This window comes from Sus scrofa, chromosome 1 (genome assembly GCF_000003025.6).
Source record: "Sus scrofa isolate TJ Tabasco breed Duroc chromosome 1, Sscrofa11.1, whole genome shotgun sequence".
NCBI lineage: Eukaryota > Metazoa > Chordata > Mammalia > Artiodactyla > Suidae > Sus > Sus scrofa.
In genome coordinates this window covers 130,371,630-130,388,697 of record NC_010443.5, presented here as the reverse complement: position 1 = coordinate 130,388,697, position 17,068 = coordinate 130,371,630, and the positions used below count along the sequence as shown (strand labels likewise).

The 17,068-nt window shown below is 56.5% G+C and overlaps 1 protein-coding gene across 1 annotated transcript; it reads left to right on the top strand.

Moving 5' to 3' along the window:
- Positions 2,287-11,978, top strand: DLL4 (delta like canonical Notch ligand 4). The gene is given in 11 exon segments (NM_001244418.1): positions 2,287-2,662; positions 2,774-3,043; positions 3,521-3,578; positions 4,352-4,615; positions 5,020-5,080; positions 5,167-5,297; positions 6,842-7,011; positions 7,193-7,412; positions 9,072-9,774; positions 10,283-10,391; positions 10,912-11,978. Coding segments are annotated over 11 exon segments (2,058 nt in total). The 5' UTR covers positions 2,287-2,596; the 3' UTR covers positions 10,918-11,978.

Genomic DNA, 17,068 nt, shown 5'->3' with positions numbered 1-17,068 from the left:
TCTGAGGGGAGTAAATGAATTTCTGGGACAGCACCAGTGATGTAGCAAATAGGTGCTTAATTAATGCCTTTTGATGGTGAAGAGAATTTAATCCTTTCTTCTTCAGGTCAGAGGATTTCTAGGTCTCTGGGATCCCTTGCAAGAACTCTTGACTCTGCGAATAATGATGATACTTTTGTTTGCTCCTTGATTGTTTGCTTTTGGGCACATTAGTCCAGATGTGTATGAGAGATAGAATGTGTTCCAGATCTGCCAATATTGAGCAAGATGCCTCCTGTAGGACTGGATGTATCTCTGGAGGTTCAGGCAAGAGCCAGAGCCAGAAAAGGAGAGGTTTTGCGTTTTTGTTTGTTTTGTTTTTAATGAACTGCCAAGCCAGGATTTGGGGTCGGAGGTGGACAGAACTAGGTGGGGCTGGATGCCAGCTCAGAAGAAATCAAGGGGCGCTCTTTGGCACCCTGGGCAGAACTAGGACCGTAGAGTGTGAGCGGAAAACCCACTTGTCAGGATCCCTGGGAGGCAAGCCCGGGGCTCCTCCTCCCTCGGGTCTGGGGACTCCGCCTGTCCATAACCTACATTAACTCTGGAGCGCAGCCTGGGCCCATCTGCCGGCCCCCGCCCCACCTCGGTTCCCCACGCCAACCCGCTCGCGCCAGATGGTGGCTGGGAGGGGTGGCCGTGCGTGGGGGACCCCGGAGCCCGTCTCCTCACCTCGCCCCTCCCCCAACCCACGCTCCCAACCTCTTGTTTCTCATCCTTCTCCCCGAGTCCTCCGCCACCACCCTCAAGAAAAAAAAAAAAAAAAAAAAAATCAGACCCATGCGCGGCCTGGGCAGCTGTTGGGCTTCGCGCCGCCCCCCAACCCCAAGTCTCCCCGGGGCCCGCAACGCGTCCCTGCTCCCCCCGCCCCTGCGCTGATCTTATCGCCGGACGACAGCCATCGCTGTGCGGGCGGGCTGACAGCTGAAGCCACAGAGCCCCCGCCACCCTCAGCGTCGCAGAGAGAACTCTCCGGCACCCCCGACACTAGTAGAAGCCGGCTCTCCCCAGTCTAAAGCCTCCGGGGATCACGCCGGTTCCGGGAAAGCAGCTGCGTTGCCGCCGCTCTGAGAAGTGGGGCCACCCGAGGGAGCTGCGAAGGCAAGACGGTGAAACTGCCTGAAACTTAAACGAGTCCCCGCGCTTCCAGTTCCACCCTACATTTCGCCGTATGAGGAGAGGACCCGGGTCTGCCCAGACTTAGCCTCTCACGTTGACTCGCTAGTGGCTTCAGCCAACTCAGGAGCCAGGGGAGTTCCTCCCTGCCTCAAAGGAGCGACAGGACGCGGGCGGTCGGGGGCTTGGGGCAGCTGGGGTGGAGGGAGAAGGTGGGCGCTGGAGCTGAAGCTGAAGCTAAACCTAGGTGAGGGGAGGCGCTTGGAGGCGGGGCCAGACCCTTATTACCATACAGCTGAGGACGCGCCCCCCTTATTCCCGGACCACGCCTCCTATCCCCTGCACCGGGACTGTGCGTCTGGGGACTGGCACGCACAGAGCCCAGGCGGGAGGCAGAAGGGGCAGGCAGAAGGAAGGAGGCACGCTCTGGACGCCCCCTACCCCCGCGCAACCGGAGTGGGAGAAGCCAACCAGGTGGAGGGCCGAGCCCCTGAGTCTTAGACGCTTGGCTCTTCGCCTTGCCCCGAGTGGCCACTGAAAGGATAATGCCTCCGCTAGCTTCCCTGCTGTACAGGGGAGGGGGCGTGGTGGGTGGACGCTCACAGGTTGCGGCCGGGCGACGCCAGGGCTCCCGAAGCTTGGGGAAGGTGGAGATTGGAATTCTTTAGCACTAGTTTCGCTTTCTGAGCTTAAGTTCTTTTTACCTGCTCTAGTGCTGCAGGTAACTAATGCCGGCTGCGGACACACCACCCACGGGGACTCCCCAATGTCTCCGCCCCCACAGCCATCCGGGAAACACTCGCTCACCTCCCGCCCCATTCCTCTCGGCCCTCCCCCTATCCTCGCACAGCCGGGGTCGCGGCTTGTAACCCCCAGTTGTGGAGAATTGGTTTCTTCGACAAGCGCTGAGCTGGGGGATCCAGGGGCTGAGAGCTGCACGGAGGGGCGGGGACCTGTGCCTGACTGGCTGACGGGGAGGGGGGAAGGCGGGGGCGGAGGCCCCCTCCGGGCGGCGCTGGGGCTGTAGCAGCTAGAGGCTCGAGGGGAGGGGAGAGTGACCACGAGTCTGAGTGACAGGCGGGTTAAGAGAGGAGCCAATATATATAAGGAAAGCTCCCGAACGCGCAGGTTTCAGTAGCGGCGCTGAGCGCAGACTGGGAACGCGAGGCCAAGAGCCGCAGTTCAAGCCGCCTCAGTGCAGTATACCCGGGCCCTCGTCTGCTTACAGCCCCAGGATTAGCCCGAGGACACGTCCTCAGAGCGGTCGCCGCCCGGTCGTCCTCACCTGGATTACCTACCGCGGCAGTTGGAGCGGAGTTAGCGAGAAAGCGAGGCGTGAGGAAAGCCCCGAGTGGAGCCTGGCTTTTCAGGGACCCCTCCGGCGGTTGGACGCGCGGGAAAGCTTCACGGTCGGCGGGTGGAGAGAGCGACGCCCCGGGGAATGGCAGCTGCGTCCCGTAGCCCCTCTGGCTGGGCGCTACTGCTGCTAGTGGCACTTTGGCAGCAGGTAACGTCCCGCGCCCCCTCCGCCCCTTCCCACCGCGCCGCGGGCTACAGCCCCTGGCGTCCGCCGACCTGACCGCTCTCCTTCCTCCTTCCCTCCGTCCCTGTGCAATAGCGCGCGGCCGGCTCCGGCGTCTTCCAGCTGCAGCTGCAGGAGTTTGCCAACGAGCGCGGCGTACTAGCCAGCGGGCGGCGGTGCGAACCCGGTTGCCGGACCTTCTTCCGCGTCTGCCTTAAGCACTTTCAGGCGGTCGTCTCGCCCGGGCCCTGCACCTTCGGCAGCGTCTCCACGCCTGTGCTGGGCACCAATTCCTTCGCCGTCGGGGACGACAGTAGCGGCGGCGGACGCAACCCTCTTCAACTGCCCTTCAATTTCACCTGGCCGGTGAGCACAGTCTGGGCTCACTGGGAGGCCGAGAGAAGGGATCTCCCTGAGATTAAAGCCCTCTCCCTAGATTTCCTCACTCCCTTCCAAAAAAGTGGGGCGCTCTCTTAGGATCCTTTCTTTCGATGCCTGGGACCTCACCCTCTAGTAGGCTCTCACTCGTCTCTCTCTTCCCTGTTCTGCGCCCTCTGTTCCCCTAGCTCTTGAAATACGATTTTCATCACCTACCACCCCAGCGGGTCCTCTACCTTCGAATGAGTCTCACGTACATTCCCCCATCCCTCAACCCTCCTCCTACCCGGGGTTCTTTCCCCTTCCCTGCTTGCGCGGGATGATGAGCCCGTTATGTTGACTCGGGTACAGTAACTGTATCCTGCAATTAGATTAATTAAACCGGCTGCAACAAGGCACTCCCACCACCCCCTGTTCAACTTGCTTTCTTTCTGTCTTCCCCCGCCCCCTCCTTTCCGTTCCCAGGGTACTTTCTCACTCATCATCGAAGCTTGGCACGCGCCAGGAGACGACCTGCGACCAGGTGAGTAGCTCGCTCCGCGGCCACAGGGGGGCGACACGGCGCAGCGCCGAAAGAGTTAATCTGAAATAGGCGGGGGAAGTGCGGGGTGGAGGGTGGGGGGCAGGACGCTTAGCTTGGCCGGGAGCTGCGCCCCGCGCTGGACGCTCAGATTCCGCCCGCTGCCTGGACTCTGAGCACAATTGCGTTTCCTGCGGGTTATTTTTGGCGTGGGAACGCGGGGAGCACGGCGGTGAGAAAGGCCGAAGCTGCCAGCGCCGCTGACGGGCCCCTTCCTGTATTTTACACCTTTCGCGAATTCCGCTCCTTTGGAAAGGGAATAATGGCTTTGGGATGTTGTTCTGACACAGAGGAAAAGGATATTTCAGCAGCACAACAATCCTCACTTTGAAAAGGAAAAAGAAAAGCAGTACCCATCTCTGAGGGCAGAACCCCTGAATGGGCACCAGAGGACCCCTTGCTCCCAGAGTCCTCAAAGGCCTGGAGAGCTTTTCTTTTTCTCCCCCCACCCCATTTTGACCTCTTTTCCTCTTTCCCTTGCCTATCTGCCTCCAGAACACTGGATAGCTTAACATCCTTCTATTGTCCCCTTTTTGAATGGTATCAGGCCCTCTGCACATGCATGCACAGAGCAGCTAAGCAGTGGGACACTTGGGTTCCTCTGGCCTGTGCTTGCTGGCAGGTGGGGATCATCTGGACAACTGGTTTGATCCAGAAGTTGCTGGCACTCTTGGGGCCTGGCTGCCCTTCCTTGACCTGGCCCTCTGCCCCTTCAGAGGCCTTGCCACCAGACGCACTCATCAGCAAGATCGCCATCCAGGGCTCCCTTCCTGTGGGCCAGAAGTGGTTACTGGATGAGCAGACCAGCCCTCTCACAAGGCTGCGCTACTCCTACCGGGTCATCTGCAGTGACAACTACTATGGGGACAGCTGCTCACGTCTATGCAAGAAGCGCAATGACCACTTCGGCCACTACGTGTGCCAGCCAGATGGCAGCCTTTCCTGCCTGCCTGGCTGGACTGGGGAGTACTGCGAACAGCGTAAGCAGCCAAACCCCCGCCTGCATGGAGGGGGGTCCCGGAAACAAATACTGTAGCATCTTCTCAGCTGCATCCTCCTATGGAGAGCAGGTCTGACTCTCCACTAACTGGGCCTCAGAAACAGCTGGGGATGCTTAGGATGGGCTTGGACTCTGCCCTGTCTTCTTAATGCTCCTCCCCATCATGCTAAGGCCCACAAGGACCTCATGACTGCATTCCCTCCAGCCTGGATTCTGCTTCCTGTGCTATCATTTCTCTTTAAGATATCCATGGCTCCCCTGGGAGGCCAGGAGTGGGAAGTGAGCCCAGGCGAGCTGGGGGCACCCTCAAGGCCAGGAGAGGAAGAGGGAAGCTTCAGAGTCATTGGCATCCCACCCTCACCCAGCCCTGTTTTTTTTCCTCAGCTGTCTGTCTTTCTGGCTGTCATGAACAGAATGGCTACTGCAGCAAGCCAGCGGAGTGCATGTGAGTAGAGGACAGGAAGCAGTGAGGGAGGATCTGTCCCCTGGCCAGGCCCTCACCTCACCCTCAGCTTCTCTTTTGTTTTACAGCTGCCGCCCAGGCTGGCAGGGCCGCCTATGCAATGAATGCATCCCCCACAATGGCTGTCGCCATGGCACCTGCAGCACCCCCTGGCAATGTACTTGTGATGAGGGCTGGGGAGGCCTCTTCTGTGACCAAGGTGAGTCAGGGCAAAAATAGAAGATTGGAGATATGGCCAGGGGGTGGCAACCATTATCATCTGGACCTTTCTTACTTGGTGACTGCTACACTGGCCTTCCCATGATCCTTCAGGGAGCTTGAAACTTGTAAGAATCTCAACAGCTGGCTTAGAATGAGATGGTGGGTCCTTCGTCCTCCAGGTGCTGGGGAGGTAGGGTGGCTGAAGAAGCCAGAGGTGACAAGTTGGCAGCCTGAAAGTTGCACTCATAAATTCCAGCAAGGCCAGAGAGAAGGATGCCGGGGCTCAGTTCCTCTTTCTACTTCGTAGTTACCTATTAACCCCCTAAGTGTTTGCTTACCTGCCAGGGCTGTTTGAGCAGCTCTCCCCTAAACAGCTGTCTGGTGGGGTGTGCCCACTGGCTGCCCCAAGGCTGTGGGTGAGCGGGGCCTCTGGGCGGAGTGACATCTAACCGCCTTCTTGGTGCGGCAGAAACAGCCTCCCTTGTTCTCCCCAGTTGCACTTGCCAGGCAGCTGCCTGAGCCCACACTGTCTTTTCCTGGTGTTGGGGCTGCTGGTCACTCTCTGGCTGTACAGGGGTCTGCCAGCCCCAACCATGGGGGAGGGGGCCTTTTCTCCATCCTCCTGGCCAGCTGCAGCGTGTGCCTCCCATTTTCAGGGTCAAATGGGGTGGCTGCTGCCATGGAGACACCAGCACAGGCCTGGGTAGGGTTGGCAGGATGCTTGCCAGGATAGAAAGAACTTGCCTGGACCCTGACTTGCTCACAACAAGGAGTTTGGAATTCAGCCCCTGCATTCTTTGTGTGTGTGTGTGTGTGTGTGTGTGTGTGTGTGTGTGAGTGTGTGTTGCTTTCTGCCCCTCTGCTTCCCCTAAACAGACACACACATACACATACCCACACCTGGTTCCTGCCCATTTTCTTTCCTGTCCCCACATTTGCTCCCAGGTGACACAATAATATACTCATCTTATTCAAACACAGCCCTTATAGTCCCCATATTTGCTCTGTCTGGTTTTCCCTCCCTGTCCTTCCCAAATAAGAAAACAAATCCTTATATTTCAAAATACCTTTGTAATGCGTTGTCTTTAAAAAAAAAAAAAAAGGCCTGGTAACTGCCTATAGTGGCTTTCACCTTCCCTCTGCTCTTTCCACCTATTAAAATTGTAGCCCCCACTTCCAGGCCTATCTCAGCTGCCCCTCCTCCATGAAGCCTTTTCTGACTTCCTCCTCAACATGTGGCCTTGCTGTCCACTCCTCTTCCTTACTTTCATTCTATTCTGGCCAGTGCTTGTGAGCTTACCTGTAAGCAGTGGTCCAACTGGGTTTTTTTCAACTTTGATTGGTCGCACTCCTCAGAGGTGGTTCTAGGTATTTCGATATAGAGGATTTCACTGGAGAAAGAGGAAGGGTATTTGAGCCTGGAAGATGTTGAGTTAAAGCCTCTGAGCCAAACATGGAGAGTGAACTTGCACACCAAGGAGCTAGAAGGTGGTGGTGGGGAACCATTCTCTGCTCAGTTGGTTGGTTCCTGTGTCCCTGCAGATCTCAACTACTGTACCCACCACTCCCCGTGCAAGAATGGGGCCACGTGCTCCAACAGTGGGCAGCGCAGTTATACCTGCACCTGTCGCCCAGGCTACACTGGCGTGGACTGTGAGCTGGAGCTCAGCGAGTGTGACAGCAATCCTTGTCGCAATGGAGGTAGCTGCAAGGTGAGGCCGAGGCCAGTGCACGAAGGCAGAGTTCTAGCCAGGTGGCACCTGTGCATCCCCAGCCCCAGCGGCCAGTGGATGTGCAGCCATAGGCAGGCAAGGTGGGTGGGTGGGCCCTAGCCCCCAGCCACACATCCCTGCCCCCCAGATTCTGACTGGTCCCTTTCTACTCTCTTTCAAGGACCAAGAGGATGGCTATCGCTGCCTATGTCCCCCGGGCTATTATGGCCTGCACTGCGAACATAGCACCTTGACTTGTGCCGACTCCCCCTGCTTCAATGGGGGCTCCTGTCAGGAGCGCAACCAGGGAGCCAGCTATGCCTGTGAATGCCCCCCCAACTTCACTGGCTCCAACTGCGAGAAGAAAGTGGACAGGTGTACCAGCAACCCATGTGCCAATGGTGCGTCCTGTTCCTTGCTAACCCGGTGGACCGGCCCTGGGGCCAAGAGAACATTCTGGTGTGGGAGGGTCACAAGAGAAGAGAGGTCCTGTCTGCCATTCTGGGCAGGCTGAGATGGATCCCCATCTTTTCTGGATGGTGAAGCGCTTACTTGATCATCTGGGTGGCTTTGGAAGAGAAGCAGGTTAGCAGTGGGTGCAGGTCTTTGGAGATGGAGCAGTATGCATCCTGCCTGGCTTCCCCTCCTGTTCCCAGTTCCTGATCTGGTTCAGGTGGTCTCTGACTCTTCCCAGGAAGTCCTGGGCTAGAGAGAGGGACCTGGGAGGCCTCTCATTCCTCCTTGAAGGGGGATAGCATGATCAGGGTCCTGTTTCTGGAGGCTTCACCTTACCCCATGGCCACGGGGAGCCTGGCATGGCATAAGGCATTTGGAATGTTCAGCACTGGGTGAGGGGTGGGGGCAAACATGCTGGTTATCTTTGTCTCCTTGGTTTTCGGGTGACCCTCTCTCTGTGAGTCAGGCAGAGAGCGTGTGCAGGGGAGAAGCCTCAGGAAGTGGAAAGGGGTTGGAAGGGTCAAGATGGAATCTGTTCTCCGGCTAATCACTTAGTTAACTCCCTGGAGTCACTGTTTCTTCATCACTGAATAGGAAACTACAGTACCTGTCCTCTGTCTTTCCGGTGGTTGTGAAGATTAGGTGAAACAGGAGTTCCTGTTGTGGCTCAGTGGGTTAAGAATCCATGAGGACGCAGGTTCGATCCCTGGCCTTGCTCAGTGGGTTAAGGATCCAGAGTTGCTGTGGCTATAGTTTAGGCTGGCAGCTACAGCTCCGATTTGACCCCTAGCCTGGGAACCTTCATATGTCACAAGTGCAGCCCTAAAAAGACAAAAAAAAAGATTAAGTGAAACAACAATAGGCATTTGAGCATGTACTATAACCCAGGCACATGCTCCTGCCTCCTTGCATCGCCCTACCCAACCTTCAGAGGTCTCCTATGGAGGGCACAGAGTTCTACTCCCATTTAACAAACAAGGAAACTGAGGCTTGTAAATAAAATAAAGCAACGGGTGCCAGATCCCCAGTTAGAGAGAGACAGATGAGATTCAAACCCAAACATATCTTTTTTTTTTTTTTTTTTGTCTTTTTGTCTTTTTGTCTTTTCTAGGGCCGCACTGGCGGCATATGGAGGTTCCCAGGCTAGGGGTCTAATCAGAGCTATAGCCACCGGCCTACGCCAGAGCCACAGCAACGCAGGATCCAAGCCATGTCTGCAACCTACACCACAGCTCATGGCAACGCCAGACCCTTCACCCACTGAGCAAGGCCAGGGATCGAACCTGCAGACTCATGGTTCCTAGTCGGATTCGTTAACCACTGAGCCACGACAGGAACTCCAAAACCCAAACATATCTGTCCGCTTCTACTGTAAATCTCTGTAAGATGCTAGTCATTTTGATATATAAGCCCATTGGGGGGTAAGGGACCAGGGTCACCCTCCACTCCTGGTCTCCTGACTCATCGTAACAGGATCTGCAGATGCTGGCTCTGTTCCTGGAGACAGAAGGACCTGAGCTCAGAGCTCATTCCTGGGAGGGGGCGCCCTCTGCACCAGGGGGTTCCCAGGAGATTGGTGACTTGTGCCCTGTGTGTACCCACAGGGGGCCAGTGCCTGAACCGAGGACCGAACCGCGTGTGTCGCTGTCGTCCTGGCTTCACGGGTGCCCACTGTGAACTCCACATCAGTGACTGTGCCCGCAGCCCTTGTGCCCATGGGGGCACCTGCCATGACTTGGAGACTGGGTTCGTGTGCACCTGCCCTGCTGGCTTCTCTGGCCGGCGCTGTGAGGTGCGGATACCCACTGAAGCCTGTGCCTCGGGACCCTGTCTCAATGGGGCCACCTGCTACACTGGCCTCCCCCCCGACAACTTCGTCTGCAACTGCCCCTATGGCTTTGTGGGCAGCCGCTGCGAGTTCCCTGTGAGCATGCCCCCCAGCTTCCCCTGGGTGGCTGTCTCCCTGGGCGTGGGGCTGGTGGTGGTGCTGGTGGTACTGTGCATGGTGGCAGTGGCGGTGCGGCAGCTGCGGCTGAGGCGGCCTGACGACGGCAGCAGGGAGGCCATGAACAACTTGTCGGACTTCCAGAAGGACAATCTGATCCCCGCCGCCCAGCTCAAGAACACAAACCAGAAGAAGGAGCTGGAAGTGGACTGTGGCCTGGACAAGTCCAACTGTGGCAAACAGCAGAACCACACACTGGACTATAATCTGGCCCCAGGGCCCCTGGGGCGGGGGACCCTGCCTGGGAAGTATCCCCACAGTGACAAGAGCTTAGGGGAGAAGGCGCCACTGCGGTTACACAGGTAAGCAGCACCCCGAGGCCCAAGGCCCATCACAGATGCCCAAATGGTGCTGCCCGGGCTCCCTCAGGACAGGTGGGAGGCTAGCACCGGGCCCTTGACTGCTTTTAGGCAAACGGGCTTTTGCCGCTGACAGGAGCCTCCTCCAACAAGATTTCTGCCAGGTTCCCTTTGCCTATCTTCCCATTCACTCATTTATTCATTCACGAATGTCAAGTATCCACACAGCGTCATTTGTGACTCCCATCTTCCCACAGCATGGTTTGCCTCCAATGGCAAACTGACATTTTGCAGGCCTGAGACCCTCTGGGAAAGTCAGGGACCTGTGGTTCTCTTAGGGCCTGTCCCTAACTGCCAGCCAGGCTAGCATTGAGCCTCCCCAGTCCCTGTGTCTTTTCCTAGAGCCACCTCTGCCCAGTCCCTTTGGCTCTCTGTGGTCCAGGTTAGCGCTCCACCTCCCTCCAGCCCTCTCCCCATCCCTCCCTCACCAGCCTGTCTTGTGTTCCCTCAGTGAAAAGCCAGAGTGTCGGATATCAGCGATATGCTCCCCCAGGGACTCCATGTACCAGTCTGTGTGTTTGATATCAGAAGAGAGGAATGAATGTGTCATTGCCACAGAGGTGAGTACTGGACTCGCCTTCCCTTCTAGCATGTTCCCTCCTGCCTTTTGGAGATGAGAAAGTAGCCCGGTTACTCTTGACCCCAGGGGCTGCTCCTGAAGGGTGGGTCGGAACCCCTCTTTGGGAGGTCGAGTTCAGTGGCTCTCGGATCCCTGCTGGCCTCATTGCCACAGAGGGTGTGAAACAGGAGCCGTGGGGGTGAGCCAGCCCGGTCTCTTCCTGCTGTGCTAGTCCTGGGCTGGGCGGCCATGGCACCCGGCCAGCTCCCAGGCGCTGCTTCCCAGCTGCTGGTGGGTGAGGGTGGTTGCCTTGTGCCCCTCCTGCCCCTACTCACTGGCTTCCTTCACTGGCCACTTCATGAGCACAGGCTCCCAGACATGGGTACGGGTTGATGCAGAAGACCTCCCCTCACACCACCTGCCTCCATTGACTTCTCCCAGGGAGGCCGAGGGCAGCCATGGAGGTCGTGCTTATAAAATCCCATGGTAACCCACTTTTCTGATGTCCACATGTTCCCCAGGTATAAGGCAGGATCCTCCCCAGGACATCCCAGCTTTGGCCCAGCAGCTGGACCTTCCTTCTGCATTGTTTACATTGCATCCTGGATGGGACATTTTTAATATGCAACGTGCTGCTCTCAGGAGGAAGAGGGAATGGCATGAACTGGACAGACTGTGAACTTGCCAAGAGATGCAGTACCCTTCCACATCTTTGGGTGTCTGTCTGGCATCAGATTGGCAGCCGCGCCAGCCAGGGAAACAGAGGAGAGGAGAGGTGCCGCTTGGACCTGCACTGCCAGCAGTGGCCTTCAGAGGGCTCCTTTGGGGCTCTGGCCTGTTTTCCAGAGGGAGTGGCAGTGGTCCCGTGGGGCCTGGAGCTGCTGTGGCCTCCACTGGCATCTGTGTTTCCAAAAGTGCCTTGGCCCAGGCTCCATGGCAACAGCTGGGTCCAAATCAGAGAGGAGAGAGGAGGCCAGTAAGGGCAGGGCCGTCTATGGGCCAGGAAACCATCTGGTACAGCTCTTGGCAGGAGTGTCCCTGCAGGTGAGGTGAGCGCCCCCCGGCGGGAGAAGCACTTTCTGCCCTGTGCCTCCAACCACTGCACGTGGGCCTTGCTCTTAACACCACCCTGGCCTCTCCTTGGCCCAGACCCTCTGGGCAAGGGGACTGGTAAGCCTTACCTGGCTTCCACAGCCACTGGCCCTGTGAGCAGACAGGTGGAGGGACTGCCCCTCCTGCCAGCCAGGGGCACCCAGCCTAACTGGGGAGCTCAGGGCAGTGAGGATGGAAATTCTGGTGAGGGAGAAATTGGGTGCTATCGTCACCTAGGCCCTTTCCTCCCTCAAGCCCATTCCTATGGCCTCGAGCCTGGGCTCTGCCCACACCCACTACTGCCCCCAGACCACTCTTGAAGCTGATCTTCAGAAATCAATAATATGAGTTTTTATTTTGTTTGTTTTTTTTGGTAGTTTATTTTGGAGTCTAGTATTTCGATAATTTAAGAATCAGAAGCACTGACCTTTCTACATTTTATAACATTATTTTGTATATAATGTGTATTTATAATATGGAACGGATGTGTACAGGAGTTTATTACTTCTTGGGTCCTGTCTTTATCATGGCAGAGTGGGAATCCTTCTGACTCCCCTTCTCATACTGCTGCCAGCTGCCCTGCCCCCGGAATCCCTGGGACCTGGGCCTGCACTTGGGCTTGGCCTGCGGTGCTCTCAGCCCTTGTCCTCTTCCAGTCCTTGGGGAACCGGGTCTCATCCACCTAGTCTAAAGCCCAGACCAGCCTGCTCAGTCGGCATGATGGCTTGAGGCTGACTGCAGCCTCAGGCTTCCCACCATTGCTTGCGGGATAAGCCCCCTGACCTGAATCTGTCCCCCTTTTCTCTCTTCAAATCTGAAAAAGCTTGTGGACACCCAAGTTAGCCTGGGGGATACAGGAATTTGGGGAAGGAGACAATCCTGCCTGTTTTTCCTCCTTTCAAAAGGATTCTCTTGTCAGAGAACGGGGTCTCTGAACCATGATGACCTTTAGACTGTTGCAGGATTTTAGATGGACTGGCACCTGGAAGGGCACTGGTGTTAACTGTGGAGGGATTTGCCTTGGGTCTGTTCTCCTTGCAGCTGGGCCACAGAGCTGGGTATGGGCACCTGGTCTGCCCAGAGCTGCTAGAGTTGATTGAAGACTGGAGGGAAGGGAGGAGGAAGAAGAAGAGGAACCCTTCCCTGAGTCCAGGTTTCTCTGGCTGAGGCATTATTGAGGGAGTTTCCAATCTCTACCTCATGGCCAGTTCCCTCTAAAGCACAAGATGGTCCCTAAGGTGCCACAATCTTCTCCCCTCAGCCACAAACATACCTACGGAGAGCAAGTGATGAAAATATGAGCCATTGATTAAAAAGCTGAGCAGATGCTCCCACCTCTCAGCCGGTCAACAGTAAGCAAAATAGACACAGCACATGCTCCCAGTGGAGTCCAAATACAGGCAGCACTGCCTGCCCTCCCTCTTCCTCCTTCTCCCTGACACACAGCATGTCTACCCCGAATCTGGGTGCTTATGCCAGAGAGAAAGGGAGCAAGAGATTTAGGCTCATCCGCACTCACCAAGCGCACACGCTCCGTGCCTCGCCCCTTGCTCCCTGTTCCCCTCACTGCATACACAGGGTATCAAACAGGAAAGCATTCAGGGAACCGTTCCCACAGCCTTAGCCGGCAGCAGGGGGAAGAACAACACGACCTCACTCTTCCTGCCCAAAATGAAACAGGAAAGCAGCTCCCGGGCCCTGGGGGGTGGGGGAAACTGGGCTGGGACACGAAGGCGAGATGACGAGGCTCCCATGTGGGGGACAGGTAGGACACCCGCACGCCTGCACGTCCACACCACCAGGCTGTGCTGAGCTGCATGGGCTGCCAGCAACTCAGAGAAGAGCCCTGGAGGATAGCTGGTTGATTAAACCACTCACTGGCTCTGGTACCCTAGGCAGGGAGTTGGGAGAGTCCACAGCACCAGCTTTCTGGGTAAAGAGAGGATCCTTTCATGGACTTGCTCGGCTCAGCTTCAACCTGTAGCGCTTGCCAGACTCCACTTCTAGACATGGCAGAAGCTGAGCCAGGCACTTGGGGGTGTGAACAGGCCACAGTGGAAGCCCTTCTCTTCCCAAAACTTCCAGGAGGTTACTCCCTGAGGGTCCAGCCCCTTCTCTTGGGTAAGGTTCCTAAGACTGACGGAGTGTTGAGGAGTACAGGAGAGGTCCCAAGCTTGGCAGAAACATGGCCAGATGATAACTATAGACTCACTGTGAAGTACTGTCCATGGCTTAGCAAATACCCATGTTTAATCTGCATGGGTATTTCACAAGAGAATTCAGAACATAGCAGTTCCTTGTCCTGCAGGCAGTGCCCCCTCTGTAAAGGATAAGTATGACCCCAGGGTGACCTGCAGCTCTGAGGACAGCTGCTTTTCCAGGGCCAACTGGCTGGTATCCCTGTAGGGAGGTGAGGCAGGGAAAGGCTGTGAAGAGGGGAATGCCTTTATGCATTTGCTCAGCTAGGGTTCCCTCTCCTGCCTCAGGGCCACAGCCAGACTGGTTAGGGAGTAGTAAACAAGGACAGTGGTTCCTACTTCCCCCCACCTCCCCGCCACCGCCGCCCAGGACTAGATAAGGCGACCAAACTCAAGTAGTATGAACGCTTCACCTCTCGCGGGGACCCACAGGGTTCTCCCCACCTCTCCCTGTGGGTCTGCCAGATGGTGAGCCAGCCCTGTGTCCCACGTGGCCCGCTGCATTCCGGGAAGGGATGGAAGTGATTCACGCAGGGAACTGTGAGTGTCTCTTCCCGGGGAGAGGATGCGCCTGGGAGGCCCTGGCCGGCCGCGCCCTCCCTCGCACCCAGGGCGCACGGCGCTGCCGGATCCCGGAGGGCCTGGAGCACCGAGCGGCGGAAGACGCAGGTGCGGCGCACTGGCTCGGGTCAGCCCTCCACCTGCCGCCGCCCCGGGCGCCCCCGGCGCCCCATCCCCCCCTCCCCGCGCTCTTTGTTACAGCCCGACTTCCTGTTTGCGGCCTCCCGACCCCGGCTCACTTCCCGGGCCGGGAAGCCGCCGAAGGCCGCGAGTTTCTCGGAGACTCTCCGCCCGCTCGGCTCCGCCTTCTGCAGCCCGGAATCCCGCCCTTGCCTGGGAGCCCGCGGCGGGCCGCGGCCGCGCGTAGTCGGCATCGCAGGCGGGCCAGAGGGCGGGACCGCTCGGGCCCCGCTTGTCCGGCACCAGGGGGCGCTGTGCAGTCGCGGGGCTGCGCGCAGCCAGGGCCCGCAGTCGCCGGCCCAGGCTCTGAGGTCAACCTTTCTCGGCCCTGGAGGCCACTGAGACAAGCCGGAGGAGGGGGCAGCCGGACGCGACTTTAGTGGTCCTCTTTGCTGCGCAGAGCTCCTTCCAGGCCCTGGGCCCCTAAGCAGAAAGACTAAACTGGAGAAAGCTACGCGTGATACTTTCCCCTAAATACGGTTCAGGATGTCCAAGGAAGTGGTTCATTACTTACCCTGAGCTGTCCTTGCAGCCAGCCCCAATCAAGTGAATTCAGACAGCTCTCTACCCACCCTGCTGTCCTCAGGGTCATCCCTGCCCGCATCCTGAATGCAAAGGAATAGGGCACCGAGTTTGAGTTGGGAGGCTGAAGCTGTCTTCCAGCACCACCTCATTGCCAGGTGACCTGCAACAAGTCCATCCATTTCTTTATTCCTTCCACACTGATTGAGTACTTTTTATATGCCAGGCATTGGTGATAAAATATGGTCTCAGGAGTTACCTGGTGGCCTAGCAGTTAAGGATTCTACATTGTCACTGCTGTGTCCTGTCGGATCCAGGCCTGACCCACATGCCAGGAATGCTGCCAAAAATAAAGAGGAGTTCCTGTCATGGTGCAGTGGTTAACGAATCCGACTAGGAACCATGAAGTTTTGGATTCAATCCCTGGCCTGGCTCAGTGGGTTAAGGATCCAGTGTTTCTGTGAGCTGTGGTGTCGGTTGCAGACGCAGCTTGGATCTGGCGTTGCTGTGGCTGTGATGGTGTAGGCTGGCAGCTACAGCTCCGATTAGACCCTTAGCCTGGGAACCTCCATAGGCCGAAGGTGGGGCCCTAGAAAAGACAAAAAGACAAAAAAAAAAAAAAGAGAGAGAAAGGAAGGGAGGAAGGAAGAAGAGTTGAGAATTTAAAAAAAAGGAGTTCCCTGGTGGCTTAACGGATTAAGGATCTGGCATTGCCATTGCAGCAGCTTGGGTCACTGCTGTAGCACACTTCGATCCCTGGCCTGGGAACTTCCACATGCCATGGGCACAGCCAAAAAAAGAGGCACACACACATACATATATAAATATACATCTAAATATAAATATACACACACATGTATAAATACACACACACACAGTCTCTGCCCAAGGAAGCTAATCATCTAGTTAATTATCTTTAAGTTCTCAGAAGATTATAATACCTCTTGGACATTACTAAGAGGTTGAAAAGAGTTAGTAAATGAAATTTTTTTTTTGTCTTTTTTTTTGTATTTTTGAGGGCCGCACCTGCGGCATATGGAAGTTCCCAGGCTAGGGGTCCAATTGGAGCTGTAGCCGCCGGCCTAAGCCAGAGCCACAGCAACGCCAGATCCGAGCCGCATCTGTAACCTACACCACAGCTCATGGCAACGCCGGATCCTTACCCAATGAGAAAGGCCAGGGATCAAACCCACAACCTCATGATTGACTAGTTGGGTGCGTTAACCACGGAGCCACGATGGGAATTCCTAAATGAAAATATTTGTGGAGTTCCCGTCGTGGTGCAGTGGTTAACGAATCCGACTAGGAACCATAAGGTTGCGGGTTCGGTCCCTGCCCTTGCTCAGTGGGTTAATGATCCTGCGTTGCCATGAGCTGTGGTGTAGGTCGCAGACGCGGCTCGGATCCCGCGTTGCTGTGGCTCTGGTGTAGGCCGGTGGCTGCAGCTCCGATTAGACCCCTAGCCTGGGAATCTCCATATGCCGCAGGAGCGGCCCAAGAAATAGCAAAAAAAGACAAAAAAAAAAAAAAAAAAGAAAATATTTGTGAGTAACAGGTCTCCCCTACAGGGTGGTTAATCCCCAGACTGATACGAGCAAACCACTTTCAAGAGCTTCTACAATCTCAGCCCACAGGATGGAGCTGGGCTAAAGGAGACTGGAGTCTGATTGGATAGTCCCAGCAGTAGCCCTAGCACCAAGGAGGCAGCTGAGATGCCAGGTTGCCTCCACTACTTCTTCTCTTTGTGTCCCTGCATTTAAGGAACACCGCTAGTCTAAGTTAACCTCCTCTGACCTGTGGAGTAGCAGAAAGGAGACCTGGCCTGTAGGAAGTCCTCAAGAGCCCCTGACCCCTTGGAGATCTGCCTTAAGTGGCTTTTGCCCCTGCTCCTGTTAGCACTCTGGCCAAGAGTGGGCTCAGGATGTACCCTTCATCCCCAAAGATCCTCTCAGGCCATGGTGCAGGATCCACACAAAGTTAGTGGAAGCTATGGCCAGGTACAGGATAATTAGCATCTCAGGAGTATGGATTTAGCAACAGGTCAGCTCTGGGCCCAAGTCTGTCCTGTGTCATGGCACCCCCTGCAGGGCAAAGCCAAAGCCTTGCCAGGCATGGCCAGCCTATC